The 21,779-nt window shown below is 44.0% G+C and overlaps 1 protein-coding gene across 1 annotated transcript; it reads right to left on the reverse strand.

Moving 5' to 3' along the window:
• Positions 1 to 1,594: 1,594 nt before the first annotated feature.
• tsc1a (TSC complex subunit 1a) lies at positions 1,595 to 21,416 on the reverse strand. The gene is made up of 22 exons (XM_070903738.1): positions 21,390 to 21,416; positions 20,551 to 20,668; positions 19,399 to 19,502; positions 19,154 to 19,306; positions 18,639 to 18,783; positions 18,405 to 18,559; positions 16,330 to 16,403; positions 15,926 to 16,131; positions 15,069 to 15,127; positions 14,876 to 14,987; positions 14,688 to 14,779; positions 14,524 to 14,592; positions 14,043 to 14,300; positions 13,377 to 13,546; positions 12,609 to 12,679; positions 11,191 to 11,357; positions 10,766 to 10,948; positions 8,682 to 8,792; positions 8,052 to 8,174; positions 7,306 to 7,493; positions 4,106 to 4,258; positions 1,595 to 3,998 (listed from the first exon to the last, which is right to left on the reverse strand). The coding sequence occupies exons 1-22, from the start codon at positions 21,414 to 21,416 to the stop codon at positions 3,485 to 3,487; spliced, it is 3,252 nt and encodes a 1,083-aa protein (XP_070759839.1). The 3' UTR covers positions 1,595 to 3,484.
• Between the last annotated feature and the right edge of the window lie 363 nt (positions 21,417 to 21,779).

Genomic DNA, 21,779 nt, shown 5'->3' on the forward strand with positions numbered 1-21,779 from the left:
AAAGGTATATTACCTGAAGAATACAATGAACACGACAAAAAATGCAGCTGGTTACATAATACTTTATGTCCTATTTGACATGCTTCAGCTTAATTGTATTCCCAGGGTATATAAGAGGCCATTTCATGTCATAAGCAGCACTGCACATGCAAAGGCCTGGAGTGGTTTCCTGCTTACATTCAAGCCGTAGCACAACTCAGAAGTTGTCAGCTCTCACATAATGCCTAAAACAAAAGAATTATGTGAAGCCACAAAGGCAGCCATCTTGGCACTGCTGGAAATTGGCATGAGTGAGAGACAGGTAGCCAAAAAACTGAAGATCTCCAAGACAGCCGTTCATTACACCAAGAAAAAACAAGCCGAACATGGTACTACCAAATTGCTAGCTGGTCGAGGCAGGAAACGTCTTTCTACCCCACGAGATGACCGTGCACTCATCCGTTCCTGTGTCAGGAATCGTCGTCAGACCTCCAGGGACCTTAAAAATTAGTGGGCACTGTCGAGAAATGTGACTTGTTCGGCAAGGACAGTTCAAAACCGACTTCTTGAAGCTGGTCTGAAGTCACACAGGGCACGGAAGAAGCCCTTCATCAACGAAAGGCAGAGGAAGGCCCGGTTACTCTTTGCTAGGGATCACAAGGATTGGACTGTTGATGATTGGGCTATGGTTCTCTTCAGTGATGAATCCAATTCTGAGTTGATGCCCACTCCAGCCAACTTACTGGTTAGGAGGAAGCCTGGAGAAGCCTACAAACCAGACTGTCTTTCCCCTACAGTAAAACATGGGGGTGGATCAGTGATGATCTGGGGTTGTTTCAGTATGGGTGGAACAGGGCAAATGCAATTGTGTGAAGGGCGAATGAACCAGGTCATGTACAGGGCTACTCTTGAAAACAGTCTTCTTCCATCAGCTGGAAAACTCTTTCCTGCCTCGAATGACTGGATTTTCCAACAAGACAATGCCCCTTGCCACACGGCAAGGTCAGTTAAAGCCTGGATGGAGAACCAGAACATTCGAACCATGCCTTGGCCTGCTCAATCACCAGATCTAAATCCAATGGAAAACCTGTGGAAAATCATCAAACTCAAAATGGAGAACCACAAGCCCAAAAACAAAGCAAATTTGTTTGAATTTGTGCAACAGGAATGGGCTGCTGTGACAGCAGAACAATGTCAGAAGCTGGTGGAGAGCATGCCAAGACGCATGGCTGCAGTCATCAAAAACAATGGTTATGCAATCAAGTACTAACTCCTGTGTGTATCATGTGACTAAAACAGACAGAAAAGAAAACATGGAATGCCTAAAAGCACTGTTTTTGGCAGTACAATGCCATAGCTATTGATGTAAGAACTTAAGTGATTTTGGTTATTATCAAGAAAACCATGGAAAATGGCTAGACATCAGCTCTTAAATTAAACTCTTATGAGCTATTTTTGTTGTTATCATTATATTTGTCCAAACAAATGTACCTTTAGTGGTACCAGGCATTAAAATGAACAAGAAATTGAAGAAAACAAGGGTGGTCTAATAATTTTTTCCATGACTGTATATATGTATATATATAATCCAACAAACATCAGACAGACCTCCAGAGATTTTAGAAGTCTTTATTTCTAGTGTTCACAGTTTAACAACACAACTGATTTCGATGTTTCCTGACAGCAGATCTCTGAAGCAAACAGAGCAACACTGCTGAGGACAAGTTGCCATGTTGAGTTGAAAGAAAAGCAAATCACCCAGATGAGATCATTAAAGACTGATTCTGGTTTAGTCAGCTGGATTCAGTCCTACAGCGGACAAGAGGAAGTCTTTGGTCCGTCTGTTATCACTGTAAACTGTAGTTTACATCCTGAACTGAAACTGATCCTCGTCAGTTTTTGGCTATTTTCTCATCTGACTCTGGGATCCTGAGTCAGTTTACATGCATGCTAATCATTCAATCATACCAAGATTAAGGCTGATTACTGCAGCGGTCGCCCTGATGTCTCACCACAGACTGGTGGATTCTGGTTTACAGGTTGCAGGTTGGTAGTTTAGTCGCTGAGCTTCCTGATCTGTTAAATACATCAGTATGTTGAAGCTCTGATTCTGATTACAGGAGAAGAACATGTTTTACTGGCTTATTTTCCCGCCATTGAGGCTTTTATATGACCACCCCGAACTTGGTGTATATACGGAAGGAGATATGTGAGATCTGAATGTCTGCATGTGGGGTTTAAGCATCAGACATTGCTCCAGTCTGGAAAAGAGAGGCCTGATGGTTGATGATCAAATAAATGGGCATGTTGGCATGTCTATATATTGAAAATATAAAAAAAAAAACCTGAGGAGCCCCACAACTAATTACTGACAGTGCTAATGGGAAGATTATGTTGCTCTGTGTCTTCTGGATGTGGAAGTAGGCAGCAGTTTGCTAACATGTTAGCATCAACTACTTGTCAGATATTGTGTTGTACAGCTTATTCTGCTGCCCCTAGTGGACAAAAACATTAATTGGGAATAATCACAACAGCAGAGTTATTTATCAGCGTATCTATCAAATACCCGAAGAAGGTTTATTGCAAAAGTCAGATGTCATTTAGTGTCTTGATGCTGCCGTAGCACCATGTGATGTGTGGCTGGCTGCAGGGCGACAGTAAGGCAGGTTCAAGTTATAGCTCATACTGCATGATCAGCAGTTAGCTTCTTTGTAAATTCATCATCACTGAAAAACTGAATTCCCATGAAAGTTCGTGTGGATGTTTTTCTTCCCTTATTTTTGGCTTTAAAAACTCAACAGACATAAACCCAACTATCAAACTCATCACGTAAACTTGGGACCTTCAGTCGCAGTTGAGAACTCATTTCTGTTGCAGCACAGCAGAGCTAATAGATCAGGTAAAACAGTTTAAGAAAATCTTAGCTAAATATTAGTTAGCTGAGCTGGCTAATTTTCATTCTTGGAAATGTGCCGTGTTGAAAATGGAGGAAGGAATCTTAGTTGTGTTGAATCATTATATACTCTAACTGCTATTGAGTCTCTCAAATAAACTGTCAACTTATTCACCACTTGACCATCAAGCTAGCTAGCTTGCTTACTGCCACAATAGCTAACTGGGCTAGTCACTATATCATCAAGCTTCTAGAACCACAAATTAATTCCACCGTGACACTCGATTCGGTTTTTAGTTTCTGGTTGTGAGCTGCGCAAGTGGAGTTTTGTCTTTTATTCAATTACTTTCTTGTACTCTGCAACATATTCTGTTCACTCCATTTTAGAAAGATGCTGCTGTATATAGTTTATTGTTTTTCTTATTAAGGGCGCCTGAAGGTCCTGATGTAGTAAAGAGAAGGACCAGATAGTGATTGTGGACTGTTAGCGTGGCTAGCCAGTTAGCGGTAGCGTGCTAACACCTGGACTGCAGTGATCTCTCTATCTCCACCTCCATCTGACTCAACCTCTTTCTATCCCTCCCTCCTTCCATCCATCTCTCCAGCCCTCCGTCAGTACTCTGGCAGTGTCTCGTCGTAGTCCATGATGCTCAGTTCGTGCCTCCTCTGTCGGACAGCAAGGGTCAGGTCTGCAGGGGGCGCTGGAGGTCCAGATACGGGGAGGCTGTGAGCTGAAGACTGGCTTGGGGGATCCATCTGAGGACTCCCTGTGAGAAGGATGGCCTCCTCTGCCTCCTGACCCAGAGGGGGGCTCTCTGGCTGGGTCTCCTCATCCTCATCCTCCTCTTCCTCCTCCTGCACCTCCCCCTGCTGTTGCTCCTCCTCCTCCTGGCTGTGATTGGTTGGTCTGAACACCTGCCGTGCACGCTGCTCCAGGAAGGAGCCGACGGCCAGCGGGGAGTCGATAGGAGAGAGGGAGAGGGGGGAGGAGGAGCAGGAGGGGAGGTGCAGGGGGGAGGTGGAGAGGGCCTCCACACCTCCATTTATTATACCAACAGAAGAAGAAGAGGACAGGTGGGTCTTGTGGCCCTGAGGAGCTGGTAAGGCAGCGCTGCCCCCGTTGGGCCTGAGGGCGAGAGAAATTACATCAAATGATTGCAGCATTGACATCATCAGTTGTATCTTCTGTTGTGATTGGTTTAAACACCTGTGACATCACTCGGACCGGTTTACCTGTTGCAGACGTCCTGAGGCCGACTGTGTGCGTGTGTGTCGGTGTGTGTGTCCAAGTGGATCTGGCTGTACAGGTGAAGCATCTCAGTCTGTAGAGTCTGGGTGACTCTCCCCAGAGCGACGCAGCGACTCTCGCAGGCCGACAGCTCAGCTCTGACACACAAACAACACACCTGCATCAGTGAGCGTGTTTACCTGACAAACCTGGTACAGTATCCTGGTCTCTAACTGAGTACTCCAGGTAGCATATCCAGGTATCTCAAAACCGGGATATGGTCTTATCCAGGTTTCTGAAACCAGGATATGATGTTTACATGCACAACTCAAAACCAAGACACTCATGTGCATGTAAACGCACTCAGTAAGACACAAACAGGCACACTCAGGTGTTTTTGATATTACAGTCCATATAAAACCTGGTGTTTCTGGCGTGAAGCTTAAGGCTCGGCTCAGGTTTGGATGTTTTGATATGTAAGCACACACCGACTACAGATGATGGGCTTTTCTTGTGTTAAAGGTTGTGGTCCTACAGAGGGCCTGAAGGCCGGCTGTTGGAGATGTTTACACGTGTCGAAGACCATGGTGTCCATGTGATGCTCATTCTCAAACATAACTTAACATAGCTCTCATTACTGCTTTCATCCCTGTCATAAGAAACATTTGACCACTAGATGGCAGAATGTAGACTCGAACACTCTCAGGCTGAGGGTGGCGGACTCCAACACACTCAACAAACTGATTCGCAAGGCCAGTGACGTTGTGGGGGTGGAGCTGGACTCTCTGACGGTGGTGTCAGAGAGGAGGATGCTGTCCAAGCTGCGGGGCATCTTGGACAATGTCTCACATCCTCTCCATGACGTACTGGTCGGACACCTTCAGTGGGAGACTCATTCCTCCCAAATGCACAACAGAGCGACACAGGAAATCATTCCTGCCTGAGGCCATCAGACTGTTCAACTCCTCCCTGATATATGTAGGCACATATATACATGTATACATGTATACATGTATATATGTGTATATGTATATATGTGTATATACGTATATACATATATACACATATATACTGTATGTATATATACATATATATGTGTATATATATACATATACAGTGCTCAACAAATTTATTAGACCACCTGTCATAAAAACGAGAAAACACACATATTTTAGAAATCTGTCAAAAATTTGTTTCAAACTAAAAATGGTATTGTTATTTATTAGGCAAATAACAAACTGGAACAACTAAATAGTCCTTATTCACATATATTAACCAAAAATCTTAATATTTTGTATGACCTCCTTTGGCCTGATAACAGCTTGCATTCTTGCTGGCATTGTTTTTATGTACTTTTCGACAGTCTCTTTTGTTATTGAGTTCCAAATAGTTTCTAGCTGTTCCCAGAGACTTGCTTTGGATGAAACGTTTGTGCCATCTATTTTTGAATTCAATAAATCCCAGATCTGTTCAATAGGATTCAAGTCTGGACTTTGACTTGGCCAGTCATCAGTTCCAGTACTCCAGATTCCTTTTTCTTGGTCAAGTAGTCTCTGCACAGCTTTGCAGTATGCTTGGGGTCATTGTCTTCTTGGTATATGAACCCACGACCAATCAGGTTCAATCCAGAAGGGATTCCAGGATGCTCCGAGATGTTGTGGTAGACCTTCTTGTTCATGATACAGTCGATTTTAACTAATTTGCCCATGCCGTTTCCACAAATGGAACCTCATACCATAATGGAATCTCCACCGTGTTTCACTGTGGGTGCAATGCATCTAGCATCAAAACGTTCTCCAGCTTTTCTGCTGACATAAACACGACGATGCTGACCGAAGAGTTCAAACTTGGACTCGTCCGTCCAGAGTACCTTCTTCCAGTCATCTACAGTCCAGTTTTTGTGCTCCCTGGCAAATTTTAGGCTTTTTTGGATGTTTGCAGGCCTCAATAATGGCTTCTTAGCAGCTATTCTTCCCTTTGAGCCTTGTTCCTTCAGTCGTCTGCTTATGGTCATTCTGGAGACTTTCTCAGATTCTGATCTAGAAGCATTAATCTCTACCTGAAGATCAGCAGTGGTCTTCCTTCTGTCTCTAGTACTTAAAATCTTGAAGTGCCTGACATCTGCTTCAGTTAGCTTTCGTTTTCGGCCTCTTCCATGACGCAGTTTGTAAGTACCAGTCTCTGCAATCAAGTCCAAGGCATACTTGACCACACTGTGAGAACACTTTATGTCTTGCCCTATTTGCCTCAGACCATCCAGCATCATGAAGTGCTTTAATTCGGACTCTTTCTTTCTCGGTGAGTTCCCTACGCTTCACCATTTTGAACAGGAGTGAGGAATTTCAAACTGAAGTCACGTTTTTATACCCAAATTTGAGCCAGCACACTGGAATTCTCTGAGAAGTCAGAAATTAATCAAGAATAACATACAACCACTAAAACAAATTTTTCTGCTCAGGAAAAGTAAATAACTGTGATTTGGCATCTCAATCAAAAAATAATTATGTGCTTTACTATTTTTTTCTGCTTTTTTGTAAAACAGTAAATTTGAAAATTCATGGATAACAACAATAATTATATTTTAGCATTAAAGATATCATTTTGATTAAACAGCTTGCACATACTGGTGGATTAACCATTACAGAAACATAAAAAAATATTTTGGTAATCAGCAATACTGTTAACTTAGTGCAGCGGTGGCAAACACCTTACACTGGATGGTGGTCTCATAAATTTGTTAAGCACTGTATATACATATATACACACATATACATATATATATACACACATATATATACATATATACATACATATATACACACACACACACACACACACACACATATACATATATATATTGTTATTGTATATATTTTTCACTTTAATATTGTAAATGTGTGTATTTTTTATATCTTATTTTTGTACATACTCTTATTTCTAAATTTATGCTGCTTTCTACTCTTGAATGGGAGCACCGGTACTGTATAATTTCCCCCCCAGGATCAATTAAGTATTTCTGATTCTGATGATTCAGGAGCTTCCTGTTTACACCTTACTGACTTGCCGTATGTGAACCTGTGGCTCCTTGAACAAGCAGAACCTCATCAGGATGAAAGCACTGATCAGCACATCCTGACTGCTTCTGTCTGTAGGACACGTCCGGTGAGACACATCACAACGAATGTCGAAGCAAACAGACTCTGACCTGCTCTGGGCCTTCGTGTCCTCCAGAAGTTTCTTCTGATCCAGGATCAGCTGGTCTTTCTTGGCCAACTGGTTCTCCAGCTCTGCTATCCTGTGATTGGCTGCCTCCAGCTTCTGTCTCTGCTGGACGTCACTGTCCTTCAGCCGCTGGTACTCCTTACCCACACTGCACTGCAGCATGGACGCCTCCTGAACAACACACACATAGAAACAGCACTGCAATCTGGGAACCCATCGGCTACCGTCTGACAGCGATTTGAATGCAGAAAACTTATAAACTAATAAAAAGCTGATCCGAGACTCAATCATCATCAGACAATAGCCAATGGGTTCCGCCCCGTGATTGGTCAGTACATTAGTCATTGGTCAGTACAGTAAATGGAAACCAGAACGCTTCCGACACCAAAATCTTGCCCCTTGCCTACAGATTCTGTGTATCTGTTTATAGAGATTATCGACACTGACACTATAATAATATCATATTTATACATACAGCTTCAGTCACCGGAACACATTGACAGCTCAGTGGAACATGGTGATCCTTGAACACCACATGTATGACCCGTCAGTCAGATCACAAAATGAATCACGTTACATCTCATTCATCTCAAATTTATCTGTAATCTGTTGATGGTGGCAGCGTCCTTCTAAACCACTTAGAGAGACGTATCCCCGAAGAGGGGTATTTAAACATGCGTCCCCAAAGTGCACCTGGAGGTGTATGTGTGTAGATGTGTGCGTCCTCACAGTGCAGTGGTGTGTCTCTCCTCCCTCCAGCTGTTCTGTCAGACCTCTGTTTGTTTCTCTCAGCAGGACGAGCTGCTGGTTCAACAGGAAGATCTGCTGCTGCAGCTGCTCACTGCTGCACAGCTGGAAACACACACAAACACACACACTATATATATCACTTAATATATAAAATACTAAAACATCATCAGCATTTATTACAATACTACAGCAGCTGTGTCTCAGGCTGCTGTTGACACAGACTTTGGGACCAACAGGTCTGTGGTTCCAGATGAGTGAACTGTTAAGGTTCTTATTTTATCTCAGTGAAATAATAAAGGTCCTCTCAGACAGAACGTGACAACGGCACCACTGTGCTCTGAAACTCATTATGGCTTGCACCGCGCCACGGCGGCTTTTCACTACAACGACTGGCGCGTGGGAGCGGAGCCCGGCGAGCAACGCTGAACCCAGCAGCTCAAACCGCGTTGTGTCTGAAAGGGCCATAAGAATCCAGTTGATGCAGAGTTTTAGCTTCTCTGCAGTTTAAAGGCGTCACTGCTTTTCTAATAAAACCACCACTGATGTATTTATATTCATGGTAACAAAGAACATTCAATAATTACATCAGCCAATAGGAGCTCTCCTCACCTTGAGTGACAGCTGGGTCAGCTGGTGTTCTGCATTGTAAGCCTTGTTATTGGTTTTCTGAAGCTCCGCCTCCAGATCTCTCAACTTGCTCTGACACTCCTGAAGCTCGCTCTGAAACCACCAATCACAGCACAGGTAGTTCTCAAGCAGCCAATCACAGCACAGGTGGTTTTTAAAACAACCAATCACAGCACAGGACAGCAAACTGTGTGTATTTATACCTGCAGTCTCTGGTTGTCTCTCTGCTGTGTGTGTGTGTGTGTATTAAGTGTGTATTTATACCTGCAGTCTCTGGTTGTCTCTCTGCTGTGTGTGTGTGTGTGTATTCGTGTGTATTCGTGTGTATTTATACCTGCAGTCTCTGGTTGTCTCTCTGCTGTATGTGTGTATTTGTGTGTATTTATACCTGCAGTCTCTGGTTGTCTCTCTGCTGTGTGTGTGTGTGTGTGTGTGTATTCGTGTGTATTTATACCTGCAGTCTCTGGTTGTCTCTCTGCTGTGTGTGTGTGTGTGTGTGTATTTATACCTGCAGTCTCTGGTTGTCTCTCTGCTGTGTGTATTCGTGTGTATTTATACCTGCAGTCTCTGGTTGTCTCTCCGCTGTGTGTGTGTGTGTGTATTTGTGTGTATTTATACCTGCAGTCTCTGGTTGTCTCTCTGCTGTGTGTGTGTGTGTATTCGTGTGTATTTATACCTGCAGTCTCTGGTTGTCTCTCTGCTGTGTGTGTGTGTGTGTGTGTATTCGTGTGTATTTATACCTGCAGTCTCTGGTTGTCTCTCTGCTGTGTGAGTGTGTATTCGTGTGTATTTATACCTGCAGTCTCTGGTTGTCTCTCTGCTGTGTGTGTGTGTGTGTGTGTATTTATACCTGCAGTCTCTGGTTGTCTCTCTGCTGTGTGTGTGTGTGTATTCGTGTGTATTTATACCTGCAGTCTCTGGTTGTCTCTCTGCTGTGTGTGTGTGTGTATTCGTGTGTATTTATACCTGCAGTCTCTGGTTGTCTCTCTGCTGTGTGTGTGTGTATTCGTGTGTATTTATACCTGCAGTCTCTGGTTGTCTCTCTGCTGTGTGTGTGTGTGTGTGTGTATTCGTGTGTATTTATACCTGCAGTCTCTGGTTGTCTCTCTGCTGTGTGTGTGTGTGTGTGTATTCGTGTGTATTTATACCTGCAGTCTCTGGTTGTCTCTCTGCTGTGTGTGTGTGTATTCGTGTGTATTTATACCTGCAGTCTCTGGTTGTCTCTCTGCTGTGTGTGTGTGTGTGTGTATTCGTGTGTATTTATACCTGCAGTCTCTGGTTGTCTCTCTGCTGTGTGTGTGTGTGTGTATTCGTGTGTATTTATACCTGCAGTCTCTGGTTGTCTCTCTGCTGTGTGTGTGTGTGTATTCGTGTGTATTTATACCTGCAGTCTCTGGTTGTCTCTCTGCTGTGTGTGTGTGTGTACTCGTGTGTATTTATACCTGCAGTCTCTGGTTGTCTCTCTGCTGTGTGTGTGTGTGTGTATTCGTGTGTATTTATACCTGCAGTCTCTGGTTGTCTCTCTGCTGTGTGTGTGTGTATTCGTGTGTATTTATACCTGCAGTCTCTGGTTGTCTCTCTGCTGTGTGTGTGTGTGTATTCGTGTGTATTTATACCTGCAGTCTCTGGTTGTCTCTCTGCTGTGTGTGTGTGTATTCGTGTGTATTTATACCTGCAGTCTCTGGTTGTCTCTCTGCTGTGTGTGTGTGTATTTGTGTGTATTTATACCTGCAGTCTCTGGTTGTCTCTCTGCTGTGTGTGTGTGTATTCGTGTGTATTTATACCTGCAGTCTCTGGTTGTCTCTCTGCTGTGTGTGTGTGTGTATTCGTGTGTATTTATACCTGCAGTCTCTGGTTGTCTCTCTGCTGTGTGTGTGTGTATTCGTGTGTATTTATACCTGCAGTCTCTGGTTGTCTCTCTGCTGTGTGTGTGTGTATTCGTGTGTATTTATACCTGCAGTCTCTGGTTGTCTCTCTGCTGTGTGTGTGTGTGTGTGTGTATTTATACCTGCAGTCTCTGGTTGTCTCTCTGCTGTGTGTGTGTGTGTATTCGTGTGTATTTATACCTGCAGTCTCTGGTTGTCTCTCTGCTCGTCTTGTTGTTGCAGCAGCAGTTGTTGGATGTGTGTGTGCAGCTGGTTGGTGTGTGTGTGTGTGTCCTGCTGCAGTTGTGTGTATCGTCTCTGTTCTTCCTTCAGGCTCAACTTCAGAGAGCGAATCTCTTCATCCTGAACGCTCAGCTGGCCCTTCTGTAACACACACACACACACACACACACACACACACACACACACACACACACACACACACACACACACACACACACACACACACGTCCATTATAACACGACTCTGAACAACAGCAGACTGTAAAAGTCTGACAGAAAGAAAAAAGGAAGGAAGAAATGAACGAGATGAAATAACAGACAAACAATGAAACTTTCAAATTCACAAATCAGCTGTTTTTCGACATGTTTCCATGTCGTGTTACCATGGCGACGCCGTGCTCCTCCAGTGCGGTGGCGCTGATGACTCTCCGCAGCAGACGGCGGTTTCTGATGGCGTGTTGTTGACGTTTGAAACGTTCGTACTGCAGCTGACTGTGGACCAGCAACAACTGACTCCTCAGAGACTGAAGCTCCTCCCCCTGGGCGGGGCCTGACACACACACACACACACACACACACACACACACACACACACACACACACACACACACACACACACACACACAGTACCTGTTACACCTGTGGTCTATCAGCATGTATGTTTTCCTCTCTGAAGTTGATGTTCAGAGTGCTGAAGTCTGAAGCAGTTGTGTTGAATTTACTTAAATAAAACTTCTGGTTTTAAAGGTTTTTTCCCCCATTGCAGGTATTTTATTTCATTCTGTATCAGAGGAAACTAAGAGCTGAAAGCTCCTCATCTCATCTGACCACCAAGAATGACCCTCTGGGTGGCGCTACATGAAAAGTCAAGAGAGTGTATCCTGAAGGGAACATGAACAATCCCTTTAATAGCTGTGGACACATTTCAGTCTGTAACTAGTTTTTGGCTAAAAACCAGGAAAAACAAAAACACGATGATGGAGGAATGAGCAGGTCAGATGAGTCCAGTTAGTCCAGTTAGTCTGGTCAGTAGTGGTCTACCAGTTAGGCCAATCTCACTTCCATTCATGTACATGCTGATTTAACAGACGCGTTTGTGTTTAGCTGTGCAGGTCCATCAGGGTCCAAACTGAACCACAGGTCCATTAGGAAGCTGGGAGCAGCTGCATGGTCTGATGCTGCTCACACTCAGCATGACACACAGAAAGCAGAGCTATTAACACACTCACTAAACGTATCAACTCTAACAATGAACTGGTGAGATAAGAGCAAAGTTGTGTTATGGCGCGGGGCAGCTGGGACCGTCAAAGTACGTCCGACTGAGTCTGACAGCATGATGGAGAGGATCCCGACAGACACAGACTCACGTTTTCACCGTCGTCTTCCTGCAACAACTCACCTCTTGTGAGATTTAGAGCGAGACTTAGAGCAACAGTGTGAGCCTCACTGGCAGAAAACACTTTTACTGGACATACTTTGACAGGCGCAGCTGCCCACAAGGACCACGAGGCCTACCTTCAGTTCTTATTTAGAAATTGTAAAAATAGGGCCCAGGTTTAAAATAGCAACCTTTGAATTTAATTGGTGAGAAAAAACAGTCAAAGATCAAAGTCATGCAGCCGCAAAGAGAAGACAAGAATAAAATGTGTAACAATCAGGTTCCAAACAGAGAATCGCTAAATCGACGATTCAAAGCCTCCACGTTCATTCTCATTAATAAATCAATCAAGAAATATCAATGAATCATGTTAATGAGGTTAATCGTGTTAATGAGGTGTGTTTTCAGAGTTAATTCCGGTACCTTTGGTTTTCATGCTCTGCTGTTTACCTCCAAAATGACTCCGATCCACCGACTTATTCACTGCTGACAACCTGACACACACACACACACACACACACAGTATATGATGATCACTTCAGACTGTTCTCTCATCTGTTAACGGTTTAACAGTCTAAACTCACTCTAGCGCCCCCTGAGGAGCCAAAATGGAAAGACACATGGTCTGTCACTCTTCAAGCTGTGAGAGGCTGATTCTGTCAGGTGACGTTCACCTGAGGACACACGTTCTTCATACTTAGAAACAACCAGCTGATCTCAGCAGGATGCTGGCTGACACACAGGAACAGATTCACTTGTCATAGAAAAACAGGTTTTATAGGAATCATTCCTCCAACAGAGGAGCAGAACATGTAAAGTATGTCCTGAGGGTGGTGTCATGTTGTTACCTACATCCTAAAACCATTTAAGACAGACTGAGCTTGTGAGCCTCAGCCTCAGACTTTCATCAGTCCAAGTTTTGCCCAGGACTCATCAGGATTTAAGACTCAGCTGAACTTCAGCTGGATGCTAATGTTAGCAACATCTTCTGTTAAATTTCCACAACAATCCAGAAACTCAGACTTAAGTTCTTCATTACCGACAGTTACATTTACGAAATCTTAATAAGTGAAAGGAAACCGTTTTTAACTGGACATCAGGAGATGACACAGCCGGAGACCCACAGGGCTCCATTTCAGGTCCACTGCGGTTCAGTTTCCCTGTTAATGATCTCCGAGGTAATAGTCTCACCTCCTGCTGAGGTGTCCGTGGGCGTCGTGTCCGTGGACAATCAGCTGGTCTAAAACCTCCAGAGGAGAGATGGAGGTCTGCTCCTCCCCCCTGTCCTCCCCCTCTCCTCCTCCTCCTCCTCCTCCTCCTCCTCCCTTCTCTTCCCCCCTGGCGGCTCTCTCCAGCACCTCCTACAGGACACAACAGCACCGAGACTGATCACAGCAGCCTGGATTCACTTTAATCTACTGTTAGGTTCAATTGTTTAGAGCTGAAACGAACAATTATTTTACTTTCACGTAATCTATCAGCTATTTTATTGATTATATGCTTAGTTAAGTCTATAAATTGTCAGCAGAACTTTATCTTGAGATTACACACTCATCAATCAAATGTATTTTTGAAGGAGCAACCAGAAAATATTAGAAATGTAACCAGGAGGTGGCTCATTGAGACCGACTGCGATGGGACATTTTCTAAAGCAAATGATCATTTTATTAAGAAAGTAATTGGCAGATTAATCGATAATGTAACAATATTTTCAACTGTTTTAAAGGACCTTAATCCTCCATCAGCTGTGAGTGACTGCTGCAGCTCCACCTGCTGACAAACACACCTGCATGCACCTGTCCCTTTCACCTCACCTGATCACTTGTGTCAAATTCAGTTTAGTCCACTTTAGTTTACCTGTGTCTTCTTCCCGATGAACAGCGTGGTGATTCGGGGCAGAGCGAGCTCAAACAGGGCTTCATACGGAGGGGCGGGGTCAAGCAGGGCGGAGCCGCCCTCCTCTGATATGGCGGCGGTGGTGGTGGAGGGGTGAGGGGGGGTGAAGCAGAGTGAGATGGAGCAGGGAGGAGGGGGGACGGTTGAACCTGACGAGGGCTCATCACGGCCAGGGGTGGAGGTGAGGAGGACGAGCTGAGAGGACAAGGAGGAGGAAGGCTGCTGGGACTCTGAACTGACCTCTGGAGACAGACAGACAGACAGACAGACAGACAGGAACATTATCAGTATCTGTTCAATAGTCTAAACTTACTATCTATTCTCCATCTGCTGAAAAGAACATCGAGATGTCTGAAAGGTCCAGAAGAAGCTCGTAAGTGGGGAGGATGAAACATACACCTGCACAGGTGATCAACTGACCTTCACTGTTGTTGTTGATGACATCACTCCTACCTCTTCCCTCCTTCTCTGTGATTGGCTGAATGTATGACCCCTCCAGCTCTGTGACGGGCTTCACCTGTGAGGACGAGAGGGAGACTCCTTCACAATAAAATCCTTCCAGTGAAGAGAACAGAGCTTAACATCTACCTGCAGTCCTGAGCTCACCTGGTTGTTGTTGTCAGGAGTCAGACTGCCATCTTGGTTCTCTTCAGTCCCTGGTGTCACAGGGACGGTGGCTGATGAGGGACATTTCACACCTGGAGTTTATCAACGGACAGACAGACAGACGGGTTTCAGAGAGTTATTAATCAGGATTTGATATTTTTACAGACTGCTGTCTCACAGTGTCTCACCTGAGATGGAGGCGGTCCTGCCCAGTGGGTGGGCGGAGCCTGTAGCAGCAGTTTCAGGAGGGGGCGTCGACAAACCACACTGTGAGGAGGGGCTCCATGTGACATCATCAGCCTGAGCACACAAACAATATGTCAGCAGAGGAATGAGGGAAGGAAGGAAGGAAGGAAGGAAGGAAGGAATACTCACTCTTACCTGTATGTCAGAGTTGTTGAGAGTCGGACGTCCAGACAGCGGAGGACAGACTGAACTTCCTGTCAATTAGCACATAAAACATCCATGAATTGACATTTTAAAAAGGCCTTAATGAATTCTAAGGTGTTTTTTTTTTCATTTAACAAACACAGACAACCCTTTAATTTAGTAGAACTCATTAATTATTCATCAGGTGTCAGTTCGACTCAACCAGCAACGAAGACACTGTTTCATTTTCACCTTAATGGAAACATTTAATTGAACGCATAGCTTTTCCACTGATTAGTAGTAGTTCCTTAAAGGACCAGTGTGTCGGCTTCAGGGGGTCTATTGGCAGAAATAATACTCATAAGTATGTGTTCGTTAGTGTTTAATCACCTGAAAATAAGAATCTACGCCCTTTCATTAGCTTAGAATGAGCCCTTTATATCTACAGAGGTCCCGTCCAGAGCCTGTCATGTTGCACCGCCATGTTTCTACAGTAGCCCAGAACGGACAAACCAAACACTGGCTGTTTAAGACTTAATTTTAAGTCAATTATTATCGATTAATGAATCCATTAATTATCTGTTTAAATTGCCATTAAAAATCCTTAATTACTTTAATTTGCCAAATAGCATGAAAGTCACACTTTTATCATTCAGCTGAAAATGAAACAGAGGCTTTGTTACAGACTTGACCCCATGAATATAATTAATAATGAATGAGTTTTACTATATTAACAGGCGTTTAATGGGTTTTCTGCATGGATGAAGGGTTTTAGTTCACTGAGTATAAATGAATGAACGGAGGAGCCGATCATTTCACTTCATCAGTGTGTGTGTGTGTGTGTGTGTGTGTGTGGGTGTGTTACTGACCTGAGCTGCTGACGGTCTCTGAGGTGAGGTTCAGGTAAGGGAGGGGGGAGGAGAGTGGGGGAGGTCTGGGTGAGGAGGAGGGGGAGAGGGAGGGGTGAGGGTCTCTCAGAAAGGTGTAAATGTCCTCCTCACAGGAAGACTCCAGAGGATCCAGAGACACTCTGGAACACTCGATCACGATGTCATGGACTTCATAACACCTCCACCTGAGGCAGACAGGAAGTCACAGCATTGTTAGTTCTGTATTTTATTTTGAAAATTCATGTACATTTCTGTAAAGCCTCAGCTGTTGTCACTTGTGTTTCACTTCTCCTACCAGTTTTAATGCTGAAGTGCAAATTAAACTAAAAGTCAAACTAAACCCAGGAGCAGGTTCAGGTTTGGTTTCTGTGGGTGTGGCTCACCTGGACGGGTCCAGTTCATAGTCCTGAGTCCCTGTGACCAACTCGGGGTGAACCCTGACATGTTCCAACATCGGCTGAGAGACAGACAGACAGGCAAGAGAGAGACAGACAGAGAGACAAGAGAGAGAGAGAGAGAGAGACAGACAGACAAGAGACAGAGACAGACAAGAGAGAGGCAGACAGACAGACAAGAGACAGAGACAGATAGACAGACAGACAGACAAGAGAGAGACAGACAGACAGACAAGAGAGAGAGAGAGACAGACAGACAAGAGACAGAGACAGACAGACAGACAGACAAGAGAGAGGCAGACAGACAGACAGACAGACAGAGAGACAAGAGAGAGAGAGAGAGAGAGACAGACAGACAAGAGACAGAGACAGACAGACAAGAGAGAGGTAGACAGACAGACAGACAAGAGACAGAGACAGATAGACAGACGAGAGAGAGAGAGAGACAGACAGACAAGAGACAGAGACAGACAGACAGACAGACAAGAGAGAGGCAGACAGACAGACAGACAGACAAGAGACAGAGAGACAGGGAGACAAAATAAAAACCTCACAAATTCAATATTTTTCATTATAAACTGCAAATTTTGTCAAAGACGACTAGTTTGTGTTTCAATGCTGAGACTTCAGCTTACACTTCAAACTCTTTCAGCTCTCTTTACATGAACTATATAAAACTTCTACAGCTCTTCTAACTTCCACTATTCATACACCATTTCCTTCAACTGCTTTCAGTCCTTACACGTCATAATTTTTCAGTTTATACATCTAAAGTGCTACTTATGTCTTTCAGGATTTCCACTTCAACATCATCACCTACATTTCAACTCCTTTCAGTGTTTCAACTTCAGCCGAGTCTTCAACTACTTTCAACAATTTAACTACAAGTGACGTCTACACTTAAATTGACCCTTCGACTTCATTTAAACTGCTAATTCACCCTCTTTCAGTAACTGTGTTTTGACTGCCACTTCAACTTCTGTCAACATTTCGACTATTTTGAAAGTTTCTGCAGATTTTCAGCAGCGAGTTTGATAGGGTTCATTTAAAGTTTCTTTAATTTAAAAAACAAAAACTAAAGAGGGCTGGAATGACACAAGTCAACTACCACTCCCAGGGTGCATTTCACTAACAAACAACCAATCACAGAGCTAAAGATTACACTGTTGAGAAAGCATTCAGCCATTTAAACCAGTTAACTGTCACATTTTGGATTCTTCTCCATAGCAACAGCAGCCGAGACTCATGGGTATTGTAGTATTTAGCGACAGAAAACATGAACCTGTATGATGATTAAATTGTTAGCGTCTCCAGTAGAATCTGCTGGTGTGTATTTCAGCTTCACCTCGTGTTGTCTGAGAAATGGAGCAGTTGGTATTTACAGCAGCTATTTCTGTGGATCTGTGTGGCAGCAGCACTGGAAACCAGTACAGCAGCTGTTACTGCACTGACATGTTAACTGGTCTAATACAACAGTGATGATGCTGCTGCTCAGTTCATCATTGATCAATAACTCATAATTTACATTCATAATCAAATCTAAATATTAAAAACAAAACATTTTATAGAAAATATCAGATATTCACATTAACTTTTAAGTTAATATATTGTGACACTTAATCTTTGCCTTACTCAAGTTTTGGAACTACAGATCCCATAATTCTTTTGGGGGATGTAAACAAGCATAGTGCTTCCATGGAGTCGGTGAGTTCGCTGTGAGCTTAGTCTATATTTGTTCACATTTAGTCACATTGTCTCCATTAAAGTATCTGAATCAGCTGTGAGCAGCTCCTGGATCAACAGACCACCACCGCTGGATCACTGTGAGACTGAAGGAAACCTGATGATTCTCAGGAAAGTTCTGCAGTTCAGAGTTTTTTCCTTCTCAGATTGTTTTACTGCTGCACCACTTGCCCCTCTGAGGACAAATACAGTTCTACTTGACTCGACTTCACCTGAAGGCCAGAAGACGTGAAAATATCCAATAATTCCCAAGAAGAAAAGTCAGAAAAATAAACAGAACTTTTCCTGGTCTCTGCTGGTCTCTACAGGTCTGTACTGACCTTGACGACCTCCTGGAAGGTGTCTAGGTTCTCCTTCATGCTGTAGTGCAGTCTCAGGTAGGAGATGAAGTTGCAGGGGAACATCCCATACAGACGGTGGAACAGAGAGTACACACCTGCATGGAGGTGGACCAGGTGGACCCTAGGTACATGACCTGCAGGAGACAACAACCGGCCAATGAGAACACCCCAGCAACCACCCAGTGTGTGTGCGTGTGTGTGTGTGTGTGTTACCAGGGTTCTTGTAGCTCCAGGATGCGAGGCGTCCGAACACGTCGAAGAAGTCATAGATGTGTTGTTTCCCGGCCTGAGGGATCATGGGTAACAGAGTGATGAGGACCAGGACTCCGGTGATCAGGACCACCACGTCAGTGTCTGTCTGAGGAAACAGGAAGTAACTCAGCTGGAGAGAGCCGTCTGAACACAGGACATCTCTGTGTTTCACCTTATTGAAAGGATTTTATAACCGCATTAAATATTATTAATGTGTGTTTATATGTAACATGTTTGTTTTACTCTTTATTATTATTATTATTATTATTATTATATAGATACACGTTTAGAGATCCAGTATGATGTGATCAAAGTGTATTTATTCTATCATGGTATTTTTGACTGTGTTCACATCGTGACTCCATCCTGAAACGGGGACCAGTCCCCTGGTTTACAGGTTCCCAGATCTCAAAACAGTTTTATTAGAGCTGATAGAACTGGTGTATTAGCAGAAGTATTAGTATTAGTATGAGTACCTTGAGGCAGCGCAGCAGGGAGGGCAGCAGAGCCGAGCGACTGATGTGATGAACCCACGGAGGCTGTTTCCGGATCAGGTGACCCAGCAGGGTGAGACCAGCCAGTCTGGTCCCAGGTCTGCTCAGAGACTCATTCAGCTTCTCCAACAGGGGCTGACAAACGGGTGTTTAATGTTTAATAATGTTTACTGTTGAATAATAATACATTTAATAACAATAAACACACTGGTTCTATATTAACAGACCTTGTGATGAGGCTCTCTGATGGAGGACAGGAGGAGCACCGCCTGAGACGAGGACGAGTCCAGGTAATACTCCACCAGGGAGGAGAGAACAGCACCTCCTCTGTCTGACAGGAGAAACTACAGGTCACACTGAAGTCCACGAGGGGGCCATGGCCTCTCTGAAGACGCTTGGGGTGCAGAATTACCCACAATTCATTGCAATATGGATGTGACAGATAGAGACAGGCAGAGAGACAGGAAGTGAGACAGGTACAGACATGTAAAGACAGGAAGTGAGACAGGTAGACACATGTAGAGACAGGAAGTGAGACAGGTACAGACATGTAAAGACAGGAAGTGAGACAGGTAGACACATGTAAAGACAGGAAGTGAGACAGGTAGACACATGTAAAGACAGGACAGGTAGACACATGTAAAGACAGGAAATGAGACAGGTAGACACATGTAGAGACAGGAAGTGAGACAGGTAGACACATGTAGAGACAGGAAGTGAGACAGGTACAGACATGTAAAGACAGGTAGACACATGTAGAGACAGGAAGTGAGACAGGTAGACACATGTAGGGTCTTCCTCAAACGCCCCCCGCCTCCGTCACAGAGTGAAGTCACACCTGCAGCTGAATGAAGCTGGAGAGTATAAACACAGCAACGAGCTTCGGGACAAACTTCACTTTTCATAACCGTGGTTACATGTAGACTAATAATTAGTTGTAGGTGATTAAGTAGATTAATGTGTAGATGTAGCCAACATGCTTTACTGTAATTTGACTGTAATGTGATGAAAGCAGTTTGTCCTTAATGTAAAGACAAAGGTAATACTGTTGAAGACCTCGGTGGATGAGACGGCCAGAGGACAATGAAAGTCAACAAACAACATCTTGTCTGTTAGTTTCTGTCTCTGGGGGGCACAGGGCTGCACATGCAGTTACAATATCAACTGTCTCATATTTTATGTCTTCCACAACGAACACAACATGACGTTGCACGTGCTCAGTAAGTCAGCTCGGTCCACACTTCCTGTCGGGGGTTTTATATCCCACTTCCACTCCCCAGTAGTTGGTTTGAGATGCAGACCCACGACGTGAACGGAGTGGAAGTGGGTAGGGAGGGTGTAAGGGGTAGTTTGAGACCCGTAGAGACAGGTATGCTCACCTGTACTCAGCTGCTGGTTGACTGCTGACCTGACTTGCTCCGCCTCCTGCAGCTCTGAACTGTCCAATGAGAGCAGGAGCTCACTGATACTCACCTGCTCCCTGGACACCATGATTACCTGAACACACGCACACACAGTTCTTTAGTATATGTGTATATGTATGTGTGTGTGTGTGCGTGTGTGTGTGAACACGGTTGTCTCTCAGCAGCCGTCCTCTCCAACATGTCCGTCTCTCAGTAAAGCTGCTTCATATTATTTGAAGCAGGTGTTGACTGACACCTCCAGGCTAAATTCTTGAATCAGTACTTTGATACTTTCTGTATATTTTGCTTCTGTACTTGAATGGAGTTTGACTGCAGTACTGCACTCTGTGGTATAACTACATGTACTTTAGTAGTGAAAGTACTCTGTTAGTTTATACTGACTGTTGAAGTATTCTGTGTGTACTGACTGCGTGTTACGTAATCTCTCTCTCTCTCTCTGATGTCACTGCTGTTATGTAATAATATTAATGTGACATCACAATTACAGACAGTTCATATTGAAGCTAACAGTCAGCATCATTATCACAGCGCTGTCGCGATAAAACCACAGCACTCTGACTTTACAGCAGCTAACAGCAGGCTGCTAGGCTAACATGCTAACAGCTGGGCTGTCAGTCGGCTGTGTGTTTTGGAGTTTAGCAGGTTAGCTAACAGAGCAGCTGACAATGTTATTTTCCCGTCTGCAGCTGTTCGGTAACTTCCGGTGCTCAAAAATAAGCAGAGACAGTTTAAAAAACCAAACAAGAAACATTTCAAATGAAGTTTAACTTCAGAAAAGTCGGTTACCTTCAGACCTGTTGATCCGTGCAGGGCGCAGCCATATTGAGCAACACGAAGCCCCGCCCACCGCTGTAACCAGACACCCTGCAGCTGTCAATCAACGCCAGGAGGTGTTCAGGGCGGAGGGGAAAGATGGGAAAACAAACTGACATCAGAGAAGATTTATTTATTGTTTGTGCAAAAGTAAAACGAAAAACAGTGAAGTATCACGTGATATACTGTGGGATTATTGTTTGGAGATTGAGGACTGTCATGTGCTCAATATGTATTATACATATTAATTCATAAGACATGTTTTTGGAAATTAAATTCACCTTCTGGACTAACTGGCTCACTTACAAATCTTTATTTTCTGTTGCTCAGTGAGTGTTGTCCCTGTCAAATACATAAATATAAATAAATAG

Source organism: Enoplosus armatus, chromosome 4 (genome assembly GCF_043641665.1).
Source record: "Enoplosus armatus isolate fEnoArm2 chromosome 4, fEnoArm2.hap1, whole genome shotgun sequence".
Classification (NCBI taxonomy): Eukaryota; Metazoa; Chordata; class Actinopteri; order Centrarchiformes; family Enoplosidae; genus Enoplosus; species Enoplosus armatus.

What these genes read in the sequence shown, in the direction of transcription:
- tsc1a (XM_070903738.1), bottom strand. Translation starts at nt 21,416, where the DNA reads ATGGCTGCGCCCTGCACGGATCAACAG. An exon ending in GAGACAACCAGAGACTGCAG is followed by an intron (nt 8,793 to 10,765) that starts GTATAAATACAC and finishes TGGTGGTTTCAG; the next exon opens with AGCGAGCTTCAGGAGTGTCA. An exon ending in GACACGAAGGCCCAGAGCAG is followed by an intron (nt 4,259 to 7,305) that starts GTCAGAGTCTGT and finishes TTTGTGTGTCAG; the next exon opens with AGCTGAGCTGTCGGCCTGCG.